Source organism: Pteropus vampyrus, unplaced genomic scaffold, assembly GCF_000151845.1.
Source record: "Pteropus vampyrus isolate Shadow unplaced genomic scaffold, Pvam_2.0 Scaffold6, whole genome shotgun sequence".
Lineage (NCBI taxonomy): Eukaryota > Metazoa > Chordata > Mammalia > Chiroptera > Pteropodidae > Pteropus > Pteropus vampyrus.
Window position 1 is genome coordinate 8,821,586 of NW_011888787.1, and position 27,626 is coordinate 8,849,211.

Below are 27,626 nucleotides of genomic sequence, written 5' to 3' on the forward strand. Positions count from 1 at the left end.
AATAAGACACCTACCTAAACTCATTCTGGTGAATGTCTGTGGTTTTCTTCCATCTTTATAGCAAGTTCTTCTAAATGGTCTCAAGCTCGTTACTAGAAACTTACTAACCTTATTCTAAAACACCCATCCAAAATGATGATGGTTAATGTACTTTATGTATTATTAACATTTTCTAACATAAGTTTTCTCTTTGGGGTAAATTTTGAAGTATTTCAATGACTAAATTAAAATGGAATAAATATATTTTTCCAAAACAAAATATTTTAAAGTTTATTTTTGTTTTAATATAACATCCAGATATTTACTTAATATAAATAAAAGCACAACTCTTTCATGTTGAAACAAAAAGGTGTTTTTCTTTACTAGGTTTACCTGTCCACATATAATTTAAGATTTTTTTAGGGTCTAGACAGGAGAGCTGGTAGAACTGGTATTCTACCTGCGTAACCCTTGAACCTGTTTGAAGGAAAAAGTAGCGGAGGTACTTTGTTCTCTCAGAGCCAGAGCACTGCTGACTCTGAAATATACAGCTCTTCAGCGTGTGTACTTCTGAGTGTATGTTCTAATGTAATGAGAGTGGAGCTTTTAAAACAAGTTTACTTATCCCCAGTGAACTTCCCCTGAACAGCTTTAGGCAAGATTTCCTAATTTAGGTTTGTACTCAGATTCCTTTCTATTATTTGGGGAAAACCAAAAACTTCTATTTCCTCTTTTAGAAGTGAGATTTGAGAGTCATGTTAAAAGGGGTCCACCTTAGCCTGTAGGCATTTATGTCAAAATGCACTGTGAGTCATTCTGTCAAGTTAGAACCTGCATTTTCAAATGGTGTTTAACCTAGTTACAGATCCAGAGTAGACACTCAATAAATATTTGGTGAATGATTGAGGCAGTACCTCTGGACCTAAGGACAGTCCTTCATCTAAGAAAGCCTTGTCCTTTTGGAACAATTCACTGCTTTGCAGCAACTAGAGTGAAAGACAAGATTTAATCTCAGTGTGACTGAGTACAGAAGGAAAGGTGATACCTCAGGCTAACAGCTATTAAGGTTGTAGTGTAAAACTTGATGTTACATTAGGAAGCAAATACACAATCAATGCATTTGTCAGTGTACAAGTGTAAGATGTACCAGATGTTTTGTATTTCGGTGCCTGGTTCTTTTCCTACTTGTGTCCTTTTCTGGAAATATAATAGTTAGGTATTTGCTTCTAACATTCTGATGACTATTGAAAATTGAGATGCAAATGACACTGCCATAGAATATAGGAGATATAAACATGAATAAGACCTTTCATTCTCTCTACCTTGTCAGAATAAAATCCATTTTCTTCAAGCTAAAATTTCCAGTTGTTTACACCGTGGAGTGGGAAGAGGTTTTAAGAGTCAGAATGGTTAGAATTTTGGCTCTGCTACATATCAGTTGTATGGCTTTGGGCGGGTTATTTCCCTTAATCTCTGAATGGGAATAATGAGCTGGCATCTTAAAGGAGATTGTGAGGCTTTGAGGAGAACATAGGCAAACCCTTCATTTTGTTATTAATGAATGCCAAAACCAATGTGTAGTACCAGAAAAAGTCAGGTTCTTTTTTTATAACACTTTGCCCCTAATTGATGGTTAGATGTTTGTCAAATTATCCTTAATTAGTAACTCTTTCTAGATCCAGTTGAATATTTTAAATATGTTAATGATTCTGGTTCTTGGAACTGCTGTTGTTTGAGAGTCACGATTGAGAAGCGGATTTTCAGGTGAACTATACTGGTCAAATAATTGAAAACTATTTCTAGGTTAGATCGTATCTGCCCACTCTTTCAATTTATTTTTTTTTTCCAAAAATTTTTTTTAACATCAAGACCTGGGGTAATATTAAGTTGTGTTTATATTTATTCGTCTGTCAATTATCACTGAGAGCGTTCTTAATGAAGACTTTCTTCCAGGACTAGGCAATTGAAGTTTTGCAGTTCAGCTTTTCTGTTCAAATTCTTTTCCTTGAATTTGTAAATATTTTTCTTAAAACCTTTTCCTCAAGCTATCTTTTCTTTTATATTGAATTGGATCAAATTCTTCTGTTCGAGAAACGTTTTTGATGTTTATTCTTATCAGTCTCCTTTTACGTTTCCCTAAGTTGAAAGGCCCAGTTCACTGTTGGCTTTTAGCCTTTGTGAGAACGAGGTTCACTGTATTCTTCCTTATTTCTACGTGGTTACCCCTTGAATGCTTAATTCAGCCCAGGTGAGCATCATATATATTTGTGGAATACTGCTTATACACCAAGGTTAAATGAAATCAGGAGGCTTTGGTTAGAAATAAATGATAAAAACTTATTCAGGGGTCTTAGTGTTTGCAAACAGAAACACAACTAGGCAATACCCAGAGTGTTCTGAAGAAGAAGAAAAAAAACCCTGAGTTCTTATAGTAAAAAGTTCATTCTTGAGAATAACCACTCCTGCATTCTTAGCTTCTGGTTTGGTGATGATCTTCCAGAGATGGGTGGTCTGGTTAATGGATGTCCTCAAAGTGCACCGAAGGAGTGGGAAATAGTGAAGTTTTGCTGCCAAGGAGCTTACATACAAAAGGGATAGTAAACTGTGAACACGTTAAATATTAAGAAACTGACAGATGCCTCAGCTAGATCAGCATCACAAAATGAGAAATCAAGAAGGGAGCAAATAAGCCGCTGGAGCTTTGAGGAAGGAAATGGGGCTTGCTTGGAAAAACGGCGAGAAGAGGCGGAGGCAAGATTTACTTTGTTAGTCTTTATTAATAAATTATAGGGGAGGAGTATTAAGAGTCCATTCTAACGCGCAAAGAACGCTAGACTGCGAGGCGACAACCCCCCCTTCACGCTATTTCGGGAAGCACGGTCACAGCGGGCAAAGGGTCTGCGTCCAGCTGCAGGTCTCACGCAATCGCTGCGCGGGCTCTTTCTCCGGGTCCAGCTGGTCCTTGGAGCCCGGACCCGGAGCCGGTCCGTTCAGGCGGGTTCTCACCTTGCCGGCCTTGGGCCCGCCCAGCCGACTTTCCTTTCCGCGCAGGCACCTGCGTGGCCGCCCCGCTCGGCGGGGTCCTGAGGCGCCTCGGAGAAGCGCAGCGATTGGCTGGGCTCGGGGCTGGAGCTCGCTCGGGCTCCGCTTGACAACCGCAGTCTGCAAGCGGCTAGGCTGAGCGGCCGCCGACCTGGGAGGGGCAGGCGGGAGGAAGGACTGACTGACGGGCTGATGGACTGACGCGCGGGGGGACCGACGCCAAGCCCAGACCGCCGCCCTCGCGCTCCCGCCCCGCCCGGAACCGGCCGCTTCGGAGCCCCGGCCGCCGACCTCCCTGCCGCTTTCTCCTCCGCCGCTTCTCCCGGCTTGCCCTCAGGTGAGTGACTCCGGGTGGCGGAGGCGGAGTCGGGCCTCACCGCACACCTCGCGTTGCCATGGTCACCCATCGCCACCTGTCACTACCAGATGCGGCTCCGACCCAGGCGACCCCGAGGGCGGCGCTCGCGGTCCGGGAGGACGGTCTTGGGTAGGCTTGTGTGGGACCGGGGTCAGGAGTGAGGCCCCCACGGCCGGGCCCTATGCGAGGCCGCCGCCCCTGGACCACACCTTCCCCTCACTGCCCGCCCGGCTCTAGGGGCAGAGCGACGCCCCGCGCCCTGGCCCTGCTCGCCCCTGGGCAGTAAGCGGCCGCAGGGGTTGTGCCCATCGCGCTGCTGCCGAGAGGCGGGAGGGAGTCAGACGACGCTGATTCTTCCTCGCTGCTCCGCGGAGCCTGTGCGAGGAGTGGGCACGCCTTGATCGGGAGGAGGGGAGGGAGCTGCGAGGCCGGGAGCTAGCGGCGGCGAGGGGCAGCCCTGCGGGGCCGGGTTTGGCCTTTCTTACGTCTGTGGTCACTGGGAGCAGCCTTTGGGGGTCTGGGTTGGGGTCCAGAGGAAGGGCGGCGACTGGATTGGGAACGGGGGTTGCGCCTCGGAGGGGGGCGTCCGCACAGGAGACGCGGGAGGTTATAGAGCTCCTAGGTTTAAGCCAGTTCCCTATATTGGGGTGAAAGAGATTGGGGCTGTAGCTCTGGGGCCAGGCCTTGGGCACAATGGGCAGGAGCAGGGATGGGCAGCGGCGGCGTTTGACCAACATCTGATTTTTTCTTTTCTATACCCAGACTTGCAGTCACTAACCACGCATGGTATGTGAGCGGCGCGTTTTTGGCAACTTGGTTTTTTCTGCATAATGAAAGGAGAAGTCTTTGTTCCACCCAGATTCATAGGTTGTGATCCTCTTATTTCCCATCCTTTGTTGTAGACTTCATAGAATACTTCCAGAAGTTAATGGCACAGAAATTAACATGGAGGTTTTTGGTATGCTAGAAATCGTTTTTCACAGTATATCCAAGTAGAAATTTTTTGTCTCCAGTGTTGGCATGTGTTGCATTGATATCTTACAGGAAAGGAGAGACGCCTAAGAGCCCATTTTCTTTTATGTGACATATTCTCGAAGTCTCATTTAGGAGGAAGATGTAATGAACAATTTTACCTTAGGTTTTGGGGGTAGATCGCTTCCACACAGGGAAGAAAAATTATTATACAGTGAAGGAAAAGATAAGCAATTAAGCCATAACAGTATATTATTAGGTTAAAAAAAAACGAATATAAATACTGTTATAAATATGTATTTAAAAATTTTTTTCACTTACAGTTTGATGTACAGTATTATATTAATTTCAGGTGTACTAGATATGTGATTTTTGTGTGTGTGAAGAGATTTTAACCCTCTGACTTCCTAATTCTTTTCCCTCCTGCCCCCCTCTTTAAATGCCAGTAATAGGGATATATCATAAGAGAACAAGGGTACTATCTTGTGTTTCTAGTTACATAATTGTATTCAGCATCTTCCTCTGTGAAATCCAGTTTATCAGTTACTGAATGGACAGCATGTGATATGCTTGCTATATGCTGCAGTTTGAGAAACACTTCAAAATATAAGTGTGAAAAGATGCAGTTTTTCTTAGTAGATGAGTAAGCTGGAAATCATTGCCTGGATTTAAGTTTCCCTTTGCTACTGATTATAATCTTGGAAGAGCTACTTACCCCACTATTGACTCTGATTTCTAGATCTGTAGAATGGGGATAATACCTGCTATTGTTTTAGTCTGGGAATAGGCTCTGAAGTTGAACAAAATAATGTATTTGAAATCACTCTGGAAGGAAAATTTAAGTCATCTATTGATTACCTTTTAATAGAGTGGAGGTTTTAATAGAGCATTGGCAAGGATAATTAACATTTTCTGCATGAACTACTTATTTAGCATTTTTAGGTCCAGGACCTTATTTTTTACAATGGCCTTAAAGGCTCATGGGAACTATTAAGGTACATCTTTACTCCTTGGCAGACGTTCTTTATTATTGTGGTGACATGGAGAAAAGGGTGTTTCCTCACCGTATGTGGGTCAGGGCTGCTATCTTGCTTTCAGTAGGATGTTCTCATATTTAGAAAATAAGGCTATAGCCAATAACTCTTACTTGAGTTTCGTTTGGCATTAAATAATCCTCATTGTTGATCATTGGTTCTTGAATTATAAAGAAATAGCTTACTTTGTCCTCTTTAACCTATGCTTTTCAAGTAGGAGTATTTGGACTATTAGAGTAAGGTGCTATGTGCCAAGGAATAAATCTGTGGTCACATAACATGGCACACACTTATGGAGATGCTATCAATTTCACTTGAAGACTTACATTAAAAAAATACTGTTTTTAGAGTAAAACAAAAATAACATAGACAATGTAATATTCACACTGATTTCTAAGGTAAAATTCAAACACTTCAAAGACATTTCATGCTTAAGGGCTCCCTGGGGATGTGTTTAGTTTCTTCTGCCCTTTTGGAGAAAAGTATAAGAAGCATTGCCTTAGACTTAGTCAGTGAATGGTAAATCACTACATAGCACAAGAAATAAGTTGAATTCCAATTTCTAAAACTTTGACATTAGTCTCAGGATTACTTAAATCCTAATCATCCCCTCTTGTTTTTATATCAAATGTAAGAATGTTATAGTGGCAAAGTTACAGGATTTTAGTCAGATAGACTCTGTCATCTCATTCTTGCTTCTACAGGTTTTTTTGCTGTGTGCCCTTAGACGAGTACCTAACATCTCTGAGCTTTAGTGTAATCATCTGTAGAATGAAATTATAGAGTCGTAAGAATTACACAGATAAGGTATGGAGTGTTTAGTGCAGGGCCCGACATAGTAGATGCACAATAAATGTTAGTGCCTTTTCCCTTCCCACCTCTGCATATTAGGATATTAACAGCCCTTCAAACCCATTCTTAGCAGGAAACCGCATTACTCCTCTGAACTTCCATGGCATTTTATTTGTAGTTCTTTTACGGTACTCTTCATATTTTAGATGTGTTCATTTAAAGTGTCCCCAGCATTGGAAGTGTTATACAGTTGCTGACCAGACTACATATGGTGTTTTAAGTTCAATTTTGGATGTTTTAAGAGGCAGATTAACAAATGTTAAGAGGAGAATGACTAGAATGGTAGGAAATCTGAAAGCTCTTTGATGAATAGACATGATTATTGTCAGATTCAAATGTGTGAAAGTTTTTAACATGACAGACTGTATTATGCTGACTCTGAAGACATAACTAGATGAAAGTCACAAGAAAGTAGATTTCAATTTAATATTAGGAAAAAACCTTTTTATACTTGTGAGAAAATCGATATTTTGTGTTGTCTATTGCTGTGTAAGAAATTTACCCCCAAATTCATGGGTAAAAACAACAAATCTCACTGTTTCTAATCTGGGCACACCCCAGCTGGACACTTCTGATTTAAGGTCACTCAGGGTTTCAGTCATGCTGCCACAGGGACTGTGGTCTCACCTGGAGACTTGACCAGGGGGATGATCTCCTTCCAGTCTCAGTGATGTGAGCCTCTGTTCCTTGTAGGCTGTTGGACTGAGGGCTTCCATTCTTCATTGGCTGTTACCTGGAGGCATCCCTTAGTTTTGTCATTTGGATCTTTCCACAAGATTTCCTCATGACATGGCAGTGGACTTCCTCGAGAGTGAGCAATCTGAGAGGGCACATGCCTGCACTAAAGATGGATACTTCAGTCTCTCTAAATCTTGCAAGTGACATCGCAGCATTTCTGCTGTACTTAGATAGAAGTGAGTCACTAAATCCAGCCCACACTCAAAGGCTGGGAACTGCAAAAGGATGTAAACACTAGTAAGCTTATGGATGACCATCTTAAAGACTGCCTTTCACAGATATGTTCGGGGGTATCTTCATTGGAGGCATTTATGTAGAGGTTGGCAGACCATCTGTCAGAGATAAGTATTTGGATATTCTGTATTAAATAGGAGTGGATTTAAGGAATCTTGCAGCTCGGTTCTGTGATAAATATATAAATCCTAAGAAAGTCAAAAAGTTAAGAATGGAAAACTTTAATAGATAATTATATAGTATACACTCTACGGTACTTCTTTCAGTAGTTAATTCTTGTATAATTTTGGCTTTTTCAATACATTTTCAAGTTTTTGTGACTTGGTTCAGTACATTTCCTTATATGTTTTGAATGTTGATTTACTGACAAAAAATCCATTTTTTAAGTAGTTCAGTTTTTGAAGCATACACAAATACCTTAAATTCTGCTTTTCTCTTTGAAAACAAAAAAAATGTGAATGAAAAAAGAACATGAAGGACAGTTTTACTCTGTTTTACAAAAACTGCTTTTGGAACCTTGGCTTTAGGTGTGACAGAAAACTATCGCTGAGTTCTCATCACATAACAAAAGGTGAAACTGTGTTCTTGGATAAAGCATCTTTTTTTCCTCCCACAAATAAGGTAAAAACAAACAAATAAGAAAGGAATAATATATGAATTTATATATTTTACTTTGATCTTAGTTAATATAGCATTAATTAGTTAATATAGCATTAATTAGTGATTGGAATTTAAATTTATTTTTTATTACAAATATTAAGATTTATAACTTTCTACATGTTTTATTTATGTGTTTATAGGTTGAAATTCTGCTTAAATGTTTGAATTTTCATAAGCTGCTGTGACGATTCAAGGAATAAACTGTTTAAAACTTCTTTAATTCTTTGCATGATTAATACTGAAAGCTTTTGGCTCAGAGTCAGGAGACCTTGAGTTCTTAGCTCCACCTAATAGCTGATAATAATTGTATAATTAAGTGGTGGCATTGTTACTCATTGGTAAGTAGGATTCACATTTTGAATTGTTTTAAAGAACGGACTTACTTTGATCTGTTCGTACTTCCCCATCAGGTTTCTCTTAAGATCAGTGACACAATTTGTGAGCTTTCTGACTCATAAGTATTCATTCTGAAGTCTGAAACATGGCAGAGGTCTGATAGGTCTTAAACATGCACGAAGCAAAGGAGCAAAAAGTATTATTTAAGAATAAAATAAAATTTTGTACACATTTTGTTTTTAGGGCTAAAATTCTTATGCCTTAACACCCTGATTTTACTTTTAGTTGAGCTCTAAAAAAACTAAATTATGTTTAGTAGTAAAGCATTTAGTAGTAGCAACACAATGTTAAAATTTATCTAGATTTGTCTAGATATTCCCATATTTGGTGTGATTTTTCACAGATACTTTAAAAACTGAAGTTCATTTTAAACTTGAAAGTTGACTCTAGAGTTCTTAGATCTAAATTTTTCTTTTCTTTTTTTGGGGGGTTCCCTTCCCTCCCACCAGTTTCTACACTGCTTATTTTTTGATGTTTTGATGATGATATTCATTTAGATAACAATTTAAAATTCAAGTAGGGTTTATTAAGTAAGGGTTAGGAAGTATATTTTATTAGATCTGGAGAGAGATTTTAAAATAAAAAGTAATCTTGAATTCTCTTTTAGTTTCTTATGCAGTTGAGCAATGTACTTTTTGTTTCTCTGTCTGAAAGTATATGTTTAAAAGTCTGGTTAAATTGTTAGTAGTTCAGATTTCTAGATTATTTACCTACCCTATTAACATTGTTTAATAGAAAAATATTGTAAAAGATCATAGAACTAGGAACCTCTGCTAGAATAATTTTAAATGATTTCAGTACTATGAAGCCTTTTCATTTTGGCATATTAGGTGTCTCATTAACCATTTTATGTTTTCTCTTGTTTTTGTAAGGTATCTTTGCCCTTTCCTTTCTTGGATTCAATGTGGTGTAGTAGAAAGCTTTAGAATCTAGCAGACTTATGGTTTTATTTTTGCCCTACGTTGTAATCTTCAGCTACTGTATATCCTTCCTTTCTTCCCTCCCTCCATTCCTCCTCCTCCTCTCTCTCTCTCTCTCTCCCCCTCTGTCACTGTCTCTCTCTCTCTCTCTCTCCCCTCTGTCGCTGTCTCTCTGTCTCTCTCTCTCTCCCCCTCTGTCGCTGTCTCTCTGTCTCTCTCTCTCTCTCCCCCTCTGTCGCTGTCTCTCTGTCTCTCTCTTGGCCTGTCCTCTTTGTCTCTGTATTTCTGTGTCTCTTTCACAATCAGAAATTCTGATATTCATTGTTGCAAAGCTTAAGATGTGAATTGGGGAGGAGGAGACAGTTTCTTGTCTGGCTACCAAGATAAGGCAGATGTTTCAGGAACTAAAGAAGAGTTGATGAGTTCTACTTGCTCAGATGTTTAAGGAACTAATGAAAAATTGATCTAAAATTAAATCTAAAAAAAATGTGTATATATTTGCCTCTGCTCTTTGTTTTGCTTCCCTGTTAAATAGGTCCCTATGGTATTTTTTAAAGATTTCCTGGTTGGGGATGACATAGATGATACCAGGACTTATGATGTCCTGACACACTTCTGAAAGAAATATTCAGTTTCCAGTGAGATATGTTTAGCCTTGATATAAATGCTGGGCAAATTTCTTAACCTTACAAAGCTGAGTGTCTTCATTTGTAAAATCGGATGAAATTGCCTATCTCATAGGATTGTTAGAAGGACCAATTAAACAACTTAAGTAAAGATCCTAGAATAGTGCCCAATAGCTTTTGCATTGTAAACATAGCAGTTAATCCTATCTTTGGGAGACTACTCTTGTTGGTACCTTGATATAGAAGAAAACCTTTGCTATCTAATCCTATAATTTTTTTCATTTTCATAGTATTTTTCTCTTTACAGTTAAAAATTGTATTCATACAAGAAATGTGTGTGTAAACGTACAAGTAATGCATAAATACGTATTGGTTGTGAACCATTCAGATAATACAAATGGTAAAGAGTGGAAAAGTCTCCCTTCAGCCCCTTTCCCTTCCTAGTTTCCTGCCTTCTAACCAATCGCATACTTTTAGAGGTTAGAGGTAACCACTCTGAACAGTTTGTTAGGTATCGCTGCAGACCTTTGTTATTTAGGCATAGAGGTATTATGCCCTCCCTTTTAAAAAAAATAAATGGGCCTATGTATATTTGTCTATTCAGCAAATATTTATTGATAACTATATTGTTCTGTGATGTGCCTTTCTATTATTAGGGTGTGTAGATGTACATCACTGCATTAGTATTCTGGAGTATGAATTTACCATAATTTAACAATTCTGCTGTCGACGGGAACTCAGTTTAGTTCTAGTTTTTCCCTATTACAAGCAGATCTTCAAGGAACAGCTTTGTATATATATCTTTGTGTATATTTGCAAGTATTTTTGCAGAATAGGTTCCCAGAAGTGGAATTGGAATTGATGAGTCAAAGAGTATATACATTTAAAATTTTCATAGATAAAAATTTCATGCTGTCAGAGTCTCTCTTAAAATGTCTACCAATTTATATTTTTAAGACAATGCATGAAGAGGCATTTACCCACACTCTTGCCAACACTAGATATTTTCAGGTCTTTTTAATTTTTGTATAATTGGTAGGCCATAAATGGTATCTTAATGTCACTAATGAGATTAAACATCTTTTCATAAATTTATCAATCATCTGTGTGAATTGTCTGTATTCTTTGCTCTCATTGTTCAACTAGATTTTTGGGAGAGTATGCTATTTATGTTTTAGATGGTAACTGTTTATGTGTGTTGCATTTAGTCCTAGTTTGTCCTTGTCTTTTAACTTTGTTTATGGCAGCTTGTGCTAAATGGTAGTTTTACATTTTACATTTTTAGTGCCTATTTGACAGTTTTTTCCTTTACATTTTCTAGGTTATGTGACTTAATTACACAGTCTGAGTCAAAAATAGTTTTTGCTTATTTTATCAATTTTTAGTATTTAAGTGCTTAAATATGTTTAAAAATATTTGTGTGTTTGAATATGGAAAGAACACAAATACTTTATCTCATAAAGATTGACATAATATTTGAATTGGATCTAAGGAAGAGTTCTTGGGTTATGAAAAAAATACAAATCACTCTGAAATATTATTGCTTTGTTATATATAATAAATACATTATATTCATTATATTACTAATTCCTTTAAGTTACCTGCAATTGAAAATTTATTACTTATGTTTTATATTTTAAAAAATTTTGCATAGGTAATATTTGTACATGGTAAAGTACAAAGGGTTTATGGTGAAAAGTCTTCCCATTCTTATTCTTTAATTATCTACTTTTCCTTCTTAGAGACAACCATTTTTATCAATTTCTTGTGTCTTTTTTTAGTAATATTTTATGAATATACACAACATATAGTTTATGTTAATTGATTTTTTTTCTTTTTATAGCTATATAAAGCTGCACCCGCTTTAAAAAAGTAATTTGTTCTTTAGGCCCCAGATCATTCACAGCTCCAGAAGGTAAATTAAAATAATTGATGAATAGTGAACAGCTGTCAATAGTAAGAAGGGACACATGGATGCTGCATCCGTGTTTTAAACGTTAGCTGATTAGCAGACATGACAGAGCTTTGCAATTAGAAGGACTTTTCTTTTGCTTCCTTTAATGATCTAAAATAAATGTATTTTCCTTCTTCTCATTAAACTGACCTCATAGATTAGAGAATTCTGATTACCCCAGACTTGATATTCCCCAGAATATATTTCATGTTATTGAAATGTGAGTTAAAACCAAATTATAAAATTTGAAGGGAAATCATAGAAATTACCCAAAACTAACCCTCTTATTTTATGAAAAAAATTTTATTTTGTGAAAAAAATTGAGGCCCATACAGATTAAGTGACTTGCAACATCACATTTATAATTCCTGAAGGACCAGACATTTACAATGAAATGACCTAGGAACAACATAAGTTTTTAGAATGCTATTTTATTAAGAATAGCTAGCAAATTTCTTTTTCTTTTTTTATTATTTTTAAAAATTTTTTTCTTCCCCCCTGTCTACCTCCCCCCCCTTTTTTTTAAAGGAAAAGGTACAGTAGTCCAGTGTTGTTTGATAGTTTCATTGGCTTCACAGTACTTCATTTCCTGTAAACTAGAATTGTAAAGCACTGTAGTTCAGCATTAAGCACTCTATAATCTTGGAAGATTAAAAAGCATGGTTTTTATTGTGTGGGTTGAAGTTGGGGATTAATGGAGCCTTTCTTAAGCACTTTTTTCTTGGCTATAAAATTTATAATGATTGTACCCCAATTCCCTTAACATTATACTTTGAATCATTCTTAGCCTTGTGTGTTTTTCTTCCTTCCTACTCTGTTATAAATAAGTAACCTCATTGCAAAGGAACATTTCAATCATAGCTATTTATATTTGGTTAGAAGCACTGATTTTTTTTTCACTAAACTTTTTCCTCATCTATGTATAGAAATATACATAGAAGTCAGTATATTTCTATTGCCATTATTTCTTTTTTCTTATCATTAACATTTTACCTTTAATCTTAGATTTATAAAAATTTTATTTCATGCCCCTTAATACATTCTTCTAATCTTGTTCCACTAAGATAAGTATCAGTACAAGTCCACATAGAGACTCAACCTGAAATTTATTTCTGTGGATATTAATTGTTGTCTAAGCACTAAAATACTAACCACATTCCAGTTGGTTTTCAGATGTACATATTATTAAAGAAAATTCATGTTTCCATATCTTAGTCTAGATATTGTATATAAGTAAAAATTTATTAAAGGAAAATTTATGAAGATGTTTTTGTAATTTTTTTTTACAGATATATCTGTCACGTAATATGGAAATACTGAAACATTCTGATATTTTTCTTTTTTTTTTTTTTCTATTTTCAGTGGAATACACTCTTTTTTCCACCCTACATAAATTCTGTGTGCTAATTGTTTTTTCATATGGACCATGGCTGGCAGGTCCACCTAAGATGCTGTCAAAGCTGATTTTGGCTAAATACTAGTCAGTTTGAAGGGCCAGAGCTCTGTTCTTTTGAATGGCTTTTAGAACAGTTGGAAAAAAATGATCTACTCTGTACTTTTTTAAACATTCATTGATTTTTACATGTTAAGTTAATTCAGCTAAGGGACATTTTGTACTATACATCTCATTTTAAAAGATAATTTTAGTTGTTCCTAAGATAGTTAACTCTTACTGACTTATAGCCTCCCTGAAGAAGCATTTATTATTGACATCTCCTTCTCTGTATAAAGAAAAATTCTAGCTTCGCAGTGAATAATAGTTTAAGGAGATTAAACAATGTTTATGAATTAAATGTTATCTTTAAAAATATGTACAGTAGTCCTCTTATCTGTGGTTTTGCTTTCTGTGGTTTCAGTTACCCACAGTCAACCACAGTCTGAAAATATTAAGTGGAAATTCTAGAAACAGATAGTGTTACATTGTGCACTATTCTGAGTAGCGTGATAAAATCTTACACTGTCCCTCTGCATCCTGCCTGGACGTGATACATCCTTTTCCATCATATCCACGCTGTATGTGCTACCCGCCTGTTAGTCACTTAGTAGCTGTCTCAGTTTTCAGATCAGCTGTCCTGTTACGGCAGTGCTTGTGTTCATGTAACCCTTATTTTACTTCATAGTGACCCCAGAGCACAAGAGTGGTGATGCTGGCAATTCGGATATGCTGAAGAAAAGCCATTAAGTGCCTCCTTTAGGTGAAAGGATATGTATGTTTAGGAAGAAACCTAGTATAAATAGGGTATGGAGCTATCCAAGATTTCAGGCATCCCCTAAGGGTCTTGGAACATATACCCCACGGGTAATGGGACTACTGCTGTATATGGTGTATCTAATTTCTAAATTATATAGCTAGAATTTTAGAGGCTCTAAAAATGTTTCACAGGGTGGTTAGAAGAGAATAATTCTGAGATACAGCCTCATAAGCATATGTGTAAGTTTTATATATAGCAATAGTGAAGCTTATAAGAATTAAAATTCTGAGTTGGATGATTAAAATACCATATATTTCTACTGGGAGTTTCATAGTATAGAATTAAAACTTATCCTTTTAAAATTAATTTTAACAAAACCCTGACCAATTGTAGGTTAACTAGGATAACCTACAATTGGTCATTTTCCGTATCTATTTAAAATTTAAATGTAAAGTCAATGTAAAATATGTAGTCATAAGAATATATGTCTTCTTCTTTTAGGCTTTATTGACCATAAATGATGGCAGCATTAAACTTGTAGTTTTGGTTTAAAATGGGACTATTGCTCTAGATTCATAGTAACTCCAGAGTTACTTTATATGTAGACTGAATGTTAAATATACGAAGCCTATAAAATGTTTAATATCATTGGGTATATTGAACAACGTCAGAAAATTGTAGTCTCAATTCTGCAAGTTGTATGGTTGGTACATAGTGATATAAATGAAGTGTCCTCTAAGAACTTAGAGATTAAGTGGGGAATACAATATTTTTCTGAGAATTTAATTAGTAAAAGCCATTTTTTTTGCTAGTAAGAATTATCTGAATATTTGGGGAATGCTAAAATCACTAATCATTGTGCTCTAGAAGTAATCTCAGAGAGACAGTTCTGAAATGTGATTAGAATTTAATGAGTGGACATATCATTAATTTTACTGTATTTTCTTTTGGACAAAGTCTATGAACAGGAAGGTGGTAAGATCAGGGGACAGTGCAGGGAAACCCAAAGCATGAGGAATTGGGCAGCTGGCCTGATGGGATTTTCAATTTGTCTGTTTCCTGAGGCAGGCATGTCTTTCTTGTGAAGATGGATGTGTAAGATTAGCTTAGTCCAATTAGCTTAGTCTGATATCATTAAATATTTGGGTCATATAATTACCTTCCTATGCGCTGTCCCTTGTTAATCCTACCACCTTCTCTACCTAAGAGAGAAAATACGCTCATCTGATGTGAGCATTCTAGTCTGCTAGATATTTACATTTCTCATTATGAAGAACTAAATGGACAAAATAGTGAACAAATTGAAAAAATTAACTGGTGTGCATACTCATATGTGTTTGTTTCTGTGAGCTTGGTTAAAGTTAGTTGGTCCTGTGAGAAAGACATGCTTGCAGTCTGTTTCATCAGATGTTTCTTTGCAGCTAGTCCCCTTAGCATGGTAGTCTTTCATATTGCTCTGAGCCTTAACATCTGAAAACAACTTAGGCCAGTTAACTTGTTTGGCCTCATCTGTAAAATGAGAATGTTGACCTAATGATCTTCAGAATTCCTCCTAGTTCTAAATCTTTATGAATTCATAAGCAACGCGCTCAGTAGTATAACTGCAGACTTACAGTTAAGAATTAGAAGGGATTTTAGGGAGTTGAAATATCTTTGATGTTTATTTTGATACTGCCAATGTTACTTAAAGTTGCACATTTTAACCAGCCTTGTTTCCTTTGGTTCCAAAGTACAGGGTATAACATTTTCCTTGTTGCAGCTAGACTATTAGTTTTTATGGACAGGGCCAATGTCTCCTGAGTATAAGACAATGCCTGTTACAGAGAAAAAGGCAGTAAATGCTTATGGAATGAAAGTATTAGGACAAACCTAAGGCATGGCTAAACATGGTTTGTGACTTTCTAAAGCGTTTTTATTATGGAAAATTTTAGTTGTGTTAGAACAGACAGAATAATATTGTCTTAGTCTATTTGGACTGAATACCGTAGACTAGTGGCTTATAAATACCAGAAATTTATTGCTTACAGTTTTGGAGGCTGGAAGTCTAAGATCATGGTGCTAGCATGGTCAGCTTGTGGTGAGGGTCCTCTTCCTGTTGCTGACAGCTGACTTCTCATTGTATCCTCACAAGACAAGCTAGCTTTCTGGGATCTCTTTTATAAGGGCACTAATCTCAATCACGAGAGCCTTGCCCTCATGACCTAATCACCTCCCATAGACCCCAATTCCTAGAACCACCATTTTGGGGTTTAGGATTTCAACATATGAATTTTGAGAGGACCCAGACATTCAGAGCATAGCAAATATAATGAACCACCATTTACCATTACGCTGCTTCAATTGTCATGATTATCATTTTATCTTTATCTCTTCCCACTTTTCTTCTTGTATTATTTTAGAGTAAATCACAGATTATATATTATTTAATCTGTAATTATTCCAATGTGTATCTCTCAAAGATAAGGACTTAAAAAAATCTTAGCTACACCTTTATCACACCTTAACAAACGACTTGTTTTTATTTCTTTGACTTGATTTTGATAAGTATTCAAGTCATTACATTTTGAAATACCTGTACTAAATATTTCCAAGAAACCTGTTATGCAATATAGTTAATAACACTCAGAAGTAAACAATGGGACTAATTTTTGTTTTATTATTTTTAATATTTAGGCTATCAACATGACGGCTGAAGAAACAGTGAATGTAAAAGAGGTCGAAATCATTAAACTAATTTTAGACTTCTTGAATTCAAAGAAGCTTCACATTAGTATGTTGGCCCTTGAGAAGGAAAGTGGAGTCATAAATGGCCTATTTTCAGATGATATGCTTTTCTTGAGGTATGATTTCATTAGTACTGTGAGGTTTGTAGTTCCTTTAAAGTAGCATTAAGCATATTAATAAGTTAATGTACAGTACAGGTAGATCTTTATACTCGTGAAAAGGCTGTATAAGTATAACTTTTAAAAATGTTTGTCTCTATAATGGAACACTTACAAAATAGTGTTTTCTGTAGAATACTGTGTTCTCAGTAGTAAGATCTAGAGGTGTTTTCTGTAGAATACTGTGTTCTCAGTAGTAAGATCTAGAGGTCCATTAAAAAAACAGTTACAACTACATTGTAGATGTGGCATCATTATAAAAAATATTCGATTAAGAAAGAGGCTCTAGAAAGATAAAATATTCTGAAATACCATTTTTGGGGGCCACAGAAATAAAACATACTCATTATATAAACATTAATTGTAGAAAAAAAGAAAACTCACTCCACCACCCAGACCACTACTGATAATTTTCTGTGCATATTTAAAAAGCAATTCTGTTACATTCATAATTTAGTATCCTGCTTTATCCATTAACATCAGAAGTCCATTAACATAAGAATTCTCTACGTGATTACAAATTTATACTTTAAAAATGTTCAATTTTCTTATTAATTTCCTAAGTTCCCCTATTTTAAGACAATTAAATTGTTTTCAGTTTTTCTTGAATGAATGCTCTACTCAGCATCTTCTGTACATATGACTTTTTCTGTATCTCGAATTATTTAGAATGAGATTCTTAGAGGTGGAGTTGCAGAGCAAAAAGGAATTAGCATGTTTACCAAAATAGAAAGCTAAATATATCCTAACTTGAATTGGACATAAAAAAGAAAACCCGACTTTTTAGACAGAAATATATTTTATACTTATGTGATACCAAATATTTTTGATAAGGAGTACAGATTCTTGCACATGTGGCATTTTGTGATTTGGAAAGGCCTAAGAAATGAAGTGTTCCTAACTTATGAAAAAGGAACTCCACCCCTCCCCCCACCTCACCCCCAAAAAAGCTTTATTGTAGTAGGGGAGTTTATTTAAACTCGTTGCACTTCCCTGTATTTGGTGTTAGGAATGTCATTGACCCCCGGGTGGCTTAGTCGGGAACCAGCACTGAGGCAGCATTCTTTTGGCCGTCTTTCAAACATTGCTTGCCTGGAGTATAGCAGTGGCTATCAAATATCCCCCTCCAGGAACCCATTGGTTTGTGATGAAGTTTTGCTGGTCTGAGGTAAAACGCAAGGAATTATAAAATAGTAAGTTTCTCATTCAGCTAAATGTATTCGGCTTAAAGCCCTGGCCTTTGAAATCGTCCTTCCTACCTTTTTAAGTATTAAAATGTCCCTTTATAAAATGATTATGATGTATATTGTGATTGCTTTTTATTAATAGTCCCTCTTTATAGAATCCAAAGTTGGCAATCCTATGTAGATCCTCCTGTCCATCCCTCTCTTTTTAAATTTTATTGTTCTAAAAATCCCAAAGTAGAGAAATTGCTGTTATAAAAGAAAGGCAGCAATAAGAACGCCTTGTAACTTTTAGAAGTTCCCATAGACCACTAAAGTAGGATGAAACCTGATTTTGTTCCTTCCTGTTTTCAATCTCAGTGTAAATTTTAGTATCAAATGCCTCAAAGATGTAGAATATACAATTTAGAGAAGGATATCTCTACCACAGCCAGATAATTCATTGTTGTGAGTGTGCTGGGTTAGGGGGCTGTCCTGTGCATTGTGGAATGTTTAGCAGCATCCTTGACCTATACCCAGTAGATGCCAGTAGCTCCCTATTTGGGACAGCCAAAAATGTCTCCAGACATTGCCAAACTACCCCCAGTTGAGAACCACTGATTTAGTGAGACTGGAACATACCCACACAGTAGCCCCTAAATAACACAGAATAACTTTAACACTGTAAGATGAATAGAGAAATAAAGGAATTTTTAGACTTAGTCCGTTGTTTTTTACATAAGTGAAAAAACCACATAAATATTAGAATGAGGAGTGGTTGTAGATTCACAAATTCTTCTCATCTAGCATATGCTGTTATAAATGAGTTGTGAAAATTATTTTATTATAGTGGTTGAGGAACCACTATAGTAAATGTTAATCTCATTATTGACTTCATACTGAAGCTTTAATGCTATGTTGTCATCTATTCCACTTTTAATTAGTGTAACTCAAATTTGATAACATACATGGGTTTTTCTTTATATAGGCAACTAATTCTTGATGGTCAGTGGGATGAAGTTCTTCAGTTCATTCAGCCTCTAGAATGTATGGAAAAATTTGACAAAAAAAGGTGAGTTTTCATCAAAGTTTTTAGTGTCTTATCATTGGTGGAAGCTTAGCAAAACAAAACAATAGACAAAAATTTAAGAACAAGACCATTAGTTTTCCCAGTAAATAGTGCACTCGATCCTGTTGATTTGGAGCACTTCCAGAGGACAAGTTGCATTTACTTCAGTTAGTCGAAAATCTGATATACTAACCTACTTAGTCAACAATGTCTATATACAAAAAGTCACAAGGGCCATATCTGAAGCAGTTGTTTCTTCACAATAATATGAAGATTTTAAAGATGTCATTCCATTGCCCCCTAGCCTCCATTATTTATGAAAAACAGATAGCTGTATTTGTATCCTTATTCTCTTATGTGCAATGTTTCTTTTTTGTTTGGCTGCCTTCAGGATTTTTTTTTTTAATTGAAGTATAATTGACATATAGCCTTGTATTAGTGTTAGGTGTACCACATATTAATTTGATATTTGTATATATTGCAAAACGATCACCGTAATAAGTCTAGTTAGCATCCATTCACATACATATTTACAACTTTTTTTTTCTTGTGATGAGGACTTTAAAGATCTGCTGTTTTAGCAATTTTCAAATATGCAGTACAGTATTAACTATAGTCACCATGTTATACATTACATTCCCATGACTTATTTATTTTATACTGAAAGTTTGAATCCTTTTCACTAATTTCACCCAACCCTCGCCTTTGGCAATCACGAGATTTTTTTCTTTTTCATTTTTAGCAGATTCAGAGACAGCCAAGGATTTGGGCAGAGATTATGCAGTCGATTTTGCTGTATTTCTCATTAAGGCTTCCTCCTTTTCAGATTCCCTATCCTCACTCCTGCTATGCAGATGCTCTGGCAGTACCAAGTTTTTGCTGACTTCTCAAGCTGTTAAAACTGCAGCTTTCTACTGGAGTAGCTCACACTACATGGACTGGGGAGTGCCCTCAGCTGGAAGGCCTTATACCCTTGAATATCACCCCCTAAAGTTCCCTTTTTCCAAGGATTGACTTCCCTCTAGTTGTGCCAGCTATTTGTTGTAGTTCAGTGCTTCAAATAGTTATTTTTTGTATTTTATCTGGGGTTTATAATTTTTATCTGGAGAAAGGTTAGCTTGATAGAGGTGACTCCACCATTAACAGAACTGGAAACTCGTATTGTTTTTGATTCTTACTTCATACCATGCTTTTAATACCTGTTTGCTTTTGTACATTCTTTATTAGAATACTATTTCTTTTACCATTTCCTACATTCCTGATCATCTTCCAAGAGTCAGTTCTTATAAGACTTTCCTTTTACTTCCCACCCCTTCTGGTAGTATTGGTTTTACATGACTTTGAGACCTTGCGGAGCTCTTTACATGTTTCATACAATTTATTAGGTAACCCTCTTTTTGAAGGCAGGGGTTTTGTTTTATTGAACACATATTTGCTACTACAACAATAGTTGAAAGAATGACTTAAGTTTCATTATTATTTTCCTTCAGTTATTAGAAATACTTTAAAGTGCTGAAGGCATCCAGCATTTTTTGATTCTTAGACAAGTCAAGTAGACTCTTTGCTCTTCCTTTTCCTCTCAGAAAAATCCCTGTTAAAATTTTTGTTGTTGTTTCATAATTTTTTATTTTTATTTTATTTATTTTTTTATTAAGTTTATTGGGCTGTAGTTATTTTATGACTTTTTAGAAATGTTGTTCATTTCTCCTTATCTGTTCAGCCCTATTTTTATTAGATCTTATGTTTGAAAGAAAAAAGTCATATTTTGGGAAAACGACATTTTGAATATAAAGGATATTGATTTCTTATTAGGTGACATTTGGCATCTTCCATAAAAACTTGATTTTTGTTTAGAATTAATATTGGAAATAGAAATCCTTCCTTTGAGTATTAAATTGGGATTACTTGCCACTGAAATTATTTTAATTATGGCTTAAATGTGATAAGCTTCATAAAATATTTTAAGATTTTTATGAAAGCAAAGGTACTTAGAGTAAACTAATAAGTACATATGATTATGAGACATATTGGAAAATTAATTTTTAAGTCTTTTTAAAAGAAATAATTAGTTCTTTAAGACACACTTGGCCTGTTTTGAACTTGAGTTTCATTTCTAGTTTTTGACTTTGCTATAATTCAGCTTTTTAATCATTTCAGTGTTTCATATTTTATTTTTCACAGGTTTCGCTATATTATCCTGAAGCAGAAGTTTTTAGAAGCTTTATGCGTTAACAATGCAATGTCAGCAGAAGATGAGCCCCAGCATGTAAGGTTTTTATTCCTGAAGGTTTGCGCCATAGTCTTGTTTCAGTCATAAGTATTTTATTCACTAAAACAGATTGTTATCATGAGTTTTTGAAGTTTTTATGAGCCAGGATGGGGCAAGATTTGCTCTTTTGCAGAAGTAGTGCTTTCAGTCTGTACTGAGTCTAAATTTGTTCCATGATTTAGACAATGATGATAAATGAATGACTGGCTGGTTGGGGAGTTTGTGCTCCCCTTGTGTTTAAGGTGATTTAGATGGCAATAGATGTTTGACTTGACTCTACATCATTGCTTCTTTTCTTATTCCAAGAGTGGATTATGTTTACCTCCTTTGTCTTTTCAGTCTTTTCAGTATTTCCTTTGATCCAGAGGTGGTTTTTTTGATAAAATGTTTGTCTTTATGACAGTTTAAAACTTGATGATATTAAATTCTTTTTGATTTGAGAGTTAACTTGTAAAGTTTTAGTATTGTTATTGTTATTGTTATATCAAAAAGCAAAGTAAGTGCCAGTAAGTGTTCATTGAAGTAAACCAAAATACTTTCATGCATAATAGAGAAATGTTTGCCAGATAATGATACTTAAAAGTGGAAAGAACACTAGAATGTTGACTCAAAAGACCTAATTCTGTCTTTGTCACTAACCAACTAAATTACTTTAGTTAAATCTATATCCTAACTTTTCCCATTGGTAAGATACAGAAACTGGACTATGTAAACTTTAAGGTTCCTTACATCATTAAAAGCTTATGATTCTAAGATAATATTCACTATACAAATTATTATCATTTTTCTCTCAGCTAAGCTTCCTTTTGTTCTGTCTCCACACTGTGTTTGTAGTAAACAAACTAGATGTTTCTTTTCTGTAGTATATGTGCTGTGGAAGCAAGCACGAGATGTTCCTTGATTTACTTTCTTTCCCCACACAATTTTCCTATTGCAGATTTGTGAATGGCTTTTGCTTTTTTGGTAAGCTGGAGTGATAGCAAGCTATATAAATAATTGAATATTGGTAGGCTTCAGCTTTCTTTTCTAGAAAAGTCAATTATTCTTACCCTTCAAATATTATACATTTGAAAATGATAGCTTTAAGCCTGAATTAGAGCACTGTTTTTATAAGTAAAGTTTAATGTGCTAATTAACGAAATTATCTAATCTTTTTATTTTAGTAGTGAAAAACATTTTGGTTTCTGACTTGAAGGTTGTTAACTATCCAACAAATTATATGGGTAGCCTATGACACTATAGAGTTTATCCTTTTGCAATTGAATAGTTTATGAAAGTTTGTCAAGTATCTTTGTATTTGAATGAAACATTGTTTTCATACTTCATAGTATCTCTATGGTGATCACTCCTATTTTTCTTACAGCTGGAATTTACCATGCAAGAAGCTGTGCAATGTTTACATGCCCTAGAAGAGTACTGTCCTTCTAAAGATGATTATAGCAAGCTCTGTTTGCTTTTGACTTTGCCTCGTCTGACCAATCATGCTGAATTTAAGGACTGGAATCCCAGCACTGCGCGAGTTCACTGTTTTGAAGAGGCTTGTGTCATGGTTGCAGAATTCATCCCTGCTGATAGGAAGCTAAGTGAAGCTGGTTTTAAAGCAAGTAACAATCGTTTATTTCAGCTTGTAATGAAGGGTCTACTTTATGAATGCTGTGTAGAATTTTGTCAAAGTAAAGCAACTGGAGAAGAAATTACAGAGAGTGAAGTACTTCTTGGCATCGACCTCTTATGTGGTAATGGTTGTGATGATTTGGATCTGAGTTTATTGTCATGGCTTCAGAATCTCCCATCTTCTGTCTTCTCTTGTGCTTTTGAACAGAAAATGCTTAATATTCATGTTGACAAACTTCTGAAACCCACAAAAGCTGCATACGCTGATCTTTTGACTCCCCTTATCAGCAAACTTTCTCCCTATCCATCATCTCCAATGAGGAGGCCTCAATCAGCCGATGCCTATATGACCCGCTCTCTGAATCCTGCTTTAGATGGCCTCACTTGTGGACTAACCAGTCATGATAAGAGAATCTCAGACCTTGGGAACAAAACTTCTCCAATGTCACACTCCTTTGCTAACTTTCATTATCCAGGGGTACAAAACCTCAGTAGAAGTCTCATGCTTGAAAATACAGAATGTCACAGTATTTATGAAGAATCTCCTGAGCGGTAGGTATTTGCTCATAAAAACAAAAAATGAGGAACTCTCCACAAGTGTGAGATAATCTAATTTTGTGTGTGTGTGTGTGTTTTCTTAATATTCAAGTCCCTTTCTTTGAAGGTTATTCCTTAAAACTTTACAAAGGGTTTTTTAAAGTTCGATGATTAAAATTATGAGGGAAAATCTTTACTATTATATCCTGTATTCTTTTGCTAGTTTAAAGGCAATACGTGTGCACTGAAGAAATTTTGGGAAATATAGAAGAGTTTAAACATGAGAATTAAAATCCCACAAAATTTCAGATGTAGGTAACTGGTCTTTTTTCTATGAATAGAATTTTAAAAATTGAGAATGAACCATATATATTTTCATATAATTTGCTTTATTCACTTGATAGATTATGAATATTTTTCCATATTCTTAAACATTTTTTGAGATCAGTGATTAACAATGTATGTATATTCTATTATATAGCTGCACTATTTTTATGTAATTCTTAATTGTAGAACAGCAGATAGTTTATACTTTTTTCTCCTGTAAATAATACTGTATTGAACATAAAAATTTGTGTATATAAAAATCCCCATGTATATAAAAATCTCTGATTATTTCTATTTATATATTTTAGTAATTCCTTATATACATGAAGGAAATAAGTGTTAAAGCCACCATTAGTTTTTATTTTGAACCTGGTATGAAATAATAATTTCCTAATTAGCAGTTATGTATTTCAGGAGTTAGGACACTTCTTGCCTTGCTTTTGCAGGAAACCCCTGGAACATACTGCTGTTTTCATATACTCAGAGTTGATACTTTGAAGTATTAATGTTGACTGCAATAAATTTATTTAAAGAACACAAAAACTAAACCTTTTCCTATTCACATAGGAAAGTTGGAGGCATTCTTTATTGAGGAAGGAGCACTGGACTCACAATTTCTGTTTCTAATTAAAGCAAGAGGAAAACTTTAGTTTAGGCACAAGAAATACAGGATAAATATATACAGAAGCATTTCCTTTAAGTTGCTGTGAGACTGTAGAGGAGTTGGGGTTGTGATACTGTCCTTAAAGTATCTTAAAGAGAGGGGAGGCTTCTAGGGTAAGTTAAGTGACTTATTTATTTTATAACTGAAAGTTTGAACCCCTTTCTCTAATTTCACCCAACGTTCCCCCTCCTTCCCCCACAACCCTCGCTTTTGGCAATCACAAGATTTTTTTTATCGTTGGTTTTAGCAGTTTCAGGGATAGTCAAGGATTCGGGCAGAGATTATACAGTCGATTTTGCTGTAATTCTCATTAAGGCTTCTCCTTTTCAGATTCCCTATCCTCACCCCTGCTATGCAGATGCTCTGGCAATACCAAGTTTTTGCTGACTTCTCAAGCTGTTAAAACTGCAGCTTTCTACTGGAGTAGCTCACACTACGTGGAATGGGGAGTGCCCTCAGCTGGAAGGCCTTATACCCTTGAACATCACCCCCTAAAGTTCCCTTTTTCCAAGGATTGACTTCCCTCTAGTTGTGCCAGCTATTTGTTGTTGTTCAGTGCTTCAAATAGTTATTTTTTTTGTATTTTATCTGGGGTTTATCATTTTTACCTGCATAAGCCTTGGGTGACACATTAAGGCATCTTACTCTTCTGTATTTCATATTTGAAAGATAAAGATGATATCTAATGATGAAAATGGATGAATGTAATATAGGGACAACTTATTATCTAAATCTCAAAGAAATAGAGAGTCTTCAGCATTGGTGGGGACTATTTTAAACTTTTCTTGGACTTGACAATTTCTTTGGAGAAAATTTTCATTGTATGGGATGCTGGGCTTCAATTATGGAGCAACTACTGATGTTCTTCTGAGTACATAAGATGACAGGAGCCTCTTGATCAGTTTAATGGACAGCATGTTTGGACTTGTGCACCAGTGGGATTGTCTTTGTAAAGAAAAAAAGACAGACAAAATCTAGCCAAACCTGATTTCGTATGTGCTGTTACTTAGGTGAAAAAAAGTAGTAGAAATTCAGGAATGACTGGATAAAGATGGAAAGTAGTGGAGGAGTATAAGTTATTAGATAATTGTAGAATAAGAGAGGTAAAATATGACATGTCATAAAGTAAAACATGTGTTACCAGCTGAGCAGTAGCAATAACCCAGAAAACATCCATTATGCCTCTGAAATTGGAAGACTTACGAGGCAAAGCATGTGGAGTAATGACTAGAGCATGGTCTTTGGAATCAGACTTGAGTTTGAACAATAGCTTTGTCATTTACCAGCTGTGTAACCTTGAGACAGTTACTTAATCTCTCTGAGCCTCAGCGACCTCCTCTATAAAATAGAGCATTGACTTACAAAGTGAGATAAAACTCCTAGCAGCGTGACAAGCATGTGATTAGTACTTAAAAAATATCAGTTTCTCCCCTCAGAGTTCATACACTTGGTAAGGACAATATGTCAAAAGGGTTGCTTGTTACATACTATGGGAGAGGCACTGTGCTATAGATAAAGTAGAAAAATTTACTTTGGAAAAAGTTTGCCTTGTTTTAAAATATATTTTAAGTATAATTTTAAACATATTGAGATCCTCTGTTACATCTGTTATGTTAAAGATGCCACATGAAGAGACTCCTACTTGTGGTCATGCATGTTTGAAGTTGATATTTTTAAAATATTTGAGTGTCTTCTATGTGCCAGCTTCATGCTGCATCCCCAGGATACAGTGATGGAGTTACTGTGGTGAACAAGAAGATAAAACATGAAAGAAAGGTTTATAGGAGAGAGTGTGGCATTTTAAAGGATATATTTTCACTCAAGCAGAAAAAAACTCAAAACAAAAAGTCAGAAAAATCAGTTGAAATTTGTAAGCTTTGTCTATTCAGTGTAATGATCTCAAAATTAATAGGCCTCAAAATAACAAAGTATTCTCAGGCATAGGCTGGCATTAGATTTCAAGTCCTAGCTTTATTTACTAGCTATGCAATTTTAAGAAGATCACTTGTCTTTTGAATCTGTTTCCTCACCTGTGAAATGAGAGTTATAATCTATTCCACAGGTTAAATGAGAATGCATGTGGAAGTGCTATATAAAGTTCAAAATTAAATCAAATGTTACTTTATGAAGGTCATTTTATTCTATCGCTATACAGTTAATAACTCTTACAAATTCTACTTTATGGACATTAAAGAGGGCTTCTTATGGTCATTAGCAGTTTACAGCACATCCTGGTAGCTGAAAACTCTTCTCAAAGTCTTTCTCCTTCCTCCTCTGGGTGTGTGTGTGCGTGTATGTGTGTTTAGGTATTTATGAGTACTAGGCTCCTAACTAATGGTGCCGTTGTGAAAATGACTAGCTAGCTCTGTTTCCCTGGATCATCAAGCTATGTTTTGATATGTCTTACATACTTCTGCCCAGAGAGGCCATTATGAGGCCACTCATAATCAAATTCCTCGAAGGCAAAGATCATTTTACTTTTGTATTTCTTCCCATGGTGCCTTGTACCAATAGGTAATCTGTGTAAATGTCTGTGGTATTCATCATCTTTGGATGATGTTAGTTATTAAAAATTTTGAACAGAGTATAATTATGAAAAGTAGAAATTGCTAGTGTTTTAGAAAAAGGTTAAGAACGACCTGAGATGTCAAGCTTACTAATTAGCATACGTTAAAAATATTGGAAAAAATGTATGCTTAGCTTTTATGTTAAATGCAAATAAACCAAAGAAAACCTTTAAATAAAATATCAACAATTCTTAAAATTTTGTTGAACCATATTAGAGGGAAAAAAATAATGTTTGGATAACAGTATCACATATTAAGAGTTCATAAAGCGAATTTAGGCAGTAGTTCATCCAACCTTTTATTTGATTTATAGATGAAGTTGAGCCACAGAGAATGTAAGTGATTTCCCTAAGGCTACACATCTTATTTTTGATGGGAGCCCCTACCCTCCTTGCTTAATAATCCAGTGCTCATCCATTATAAGCACATTCTTTTTTTAAAAAAATCCCTTATGTAGTATACTTAAAAGAGGAAAGGAAAATAAAAATCTATTTTTGTACATTTGATAAACATGTAGGCTAAATGTTAATTGTTTAAAATTAAAACTTCTCTAAACTATATTTTCCTTCACCAACCC

At 35.5% G+C, this 27,626-nt stretch overlaps 1 protein-coding gene across 11 annotated transcripts in view; it reads left to right on the top strand.

Moving 5' to 3' along the window:
- The first annotated feature begins 3,011 nt into the window (after window positions 1–3,011).
- WDR47 (WD repeat domain 47) overlaps window positions 3,012–27,626 on the top strand; it is a 54,906-nt gene continuing 30,291 nt past the window's right edge. For 2 of the 11 annotated variants that reach the window (XM_011367966.1, XM_011368006.1), the window contains exons 1-5: window positions 3,012–3,358; window positions 16,631–16,797; window positions 18,991–19,074; window positions 21,253–21,337; window positions 22,704–23,506. In XM_011367966.1, coding sequence (XP_011366268.1) covers window positions 16,640–16,797; window positions 18,991–19,074; window positions 21,253–21,337; window positions 22,704–23,506 — 1,130 coding nt within the window. In that variant the 5' untranslated portion in view covers window positions 3,012–3,358; window positions 16,631–16,639. Of the gene's footprint in view, window positions 3,359–6,930; window positions 7,152–7,736; window positions 7,831–8,009; window positions 8,208–11,708; window positions 11,727–16,630; window positions 16,798–18,990; window positions 19,075–21,252; window positions 21,359–22,703; window positions 23,507–27,626 lie in introns of those variants that run through there. The other 9 variants (XM_023536119.1, XM_023536124.1, XM_023536130.1 and 6 more) reach the window with 7 other exon arrangements.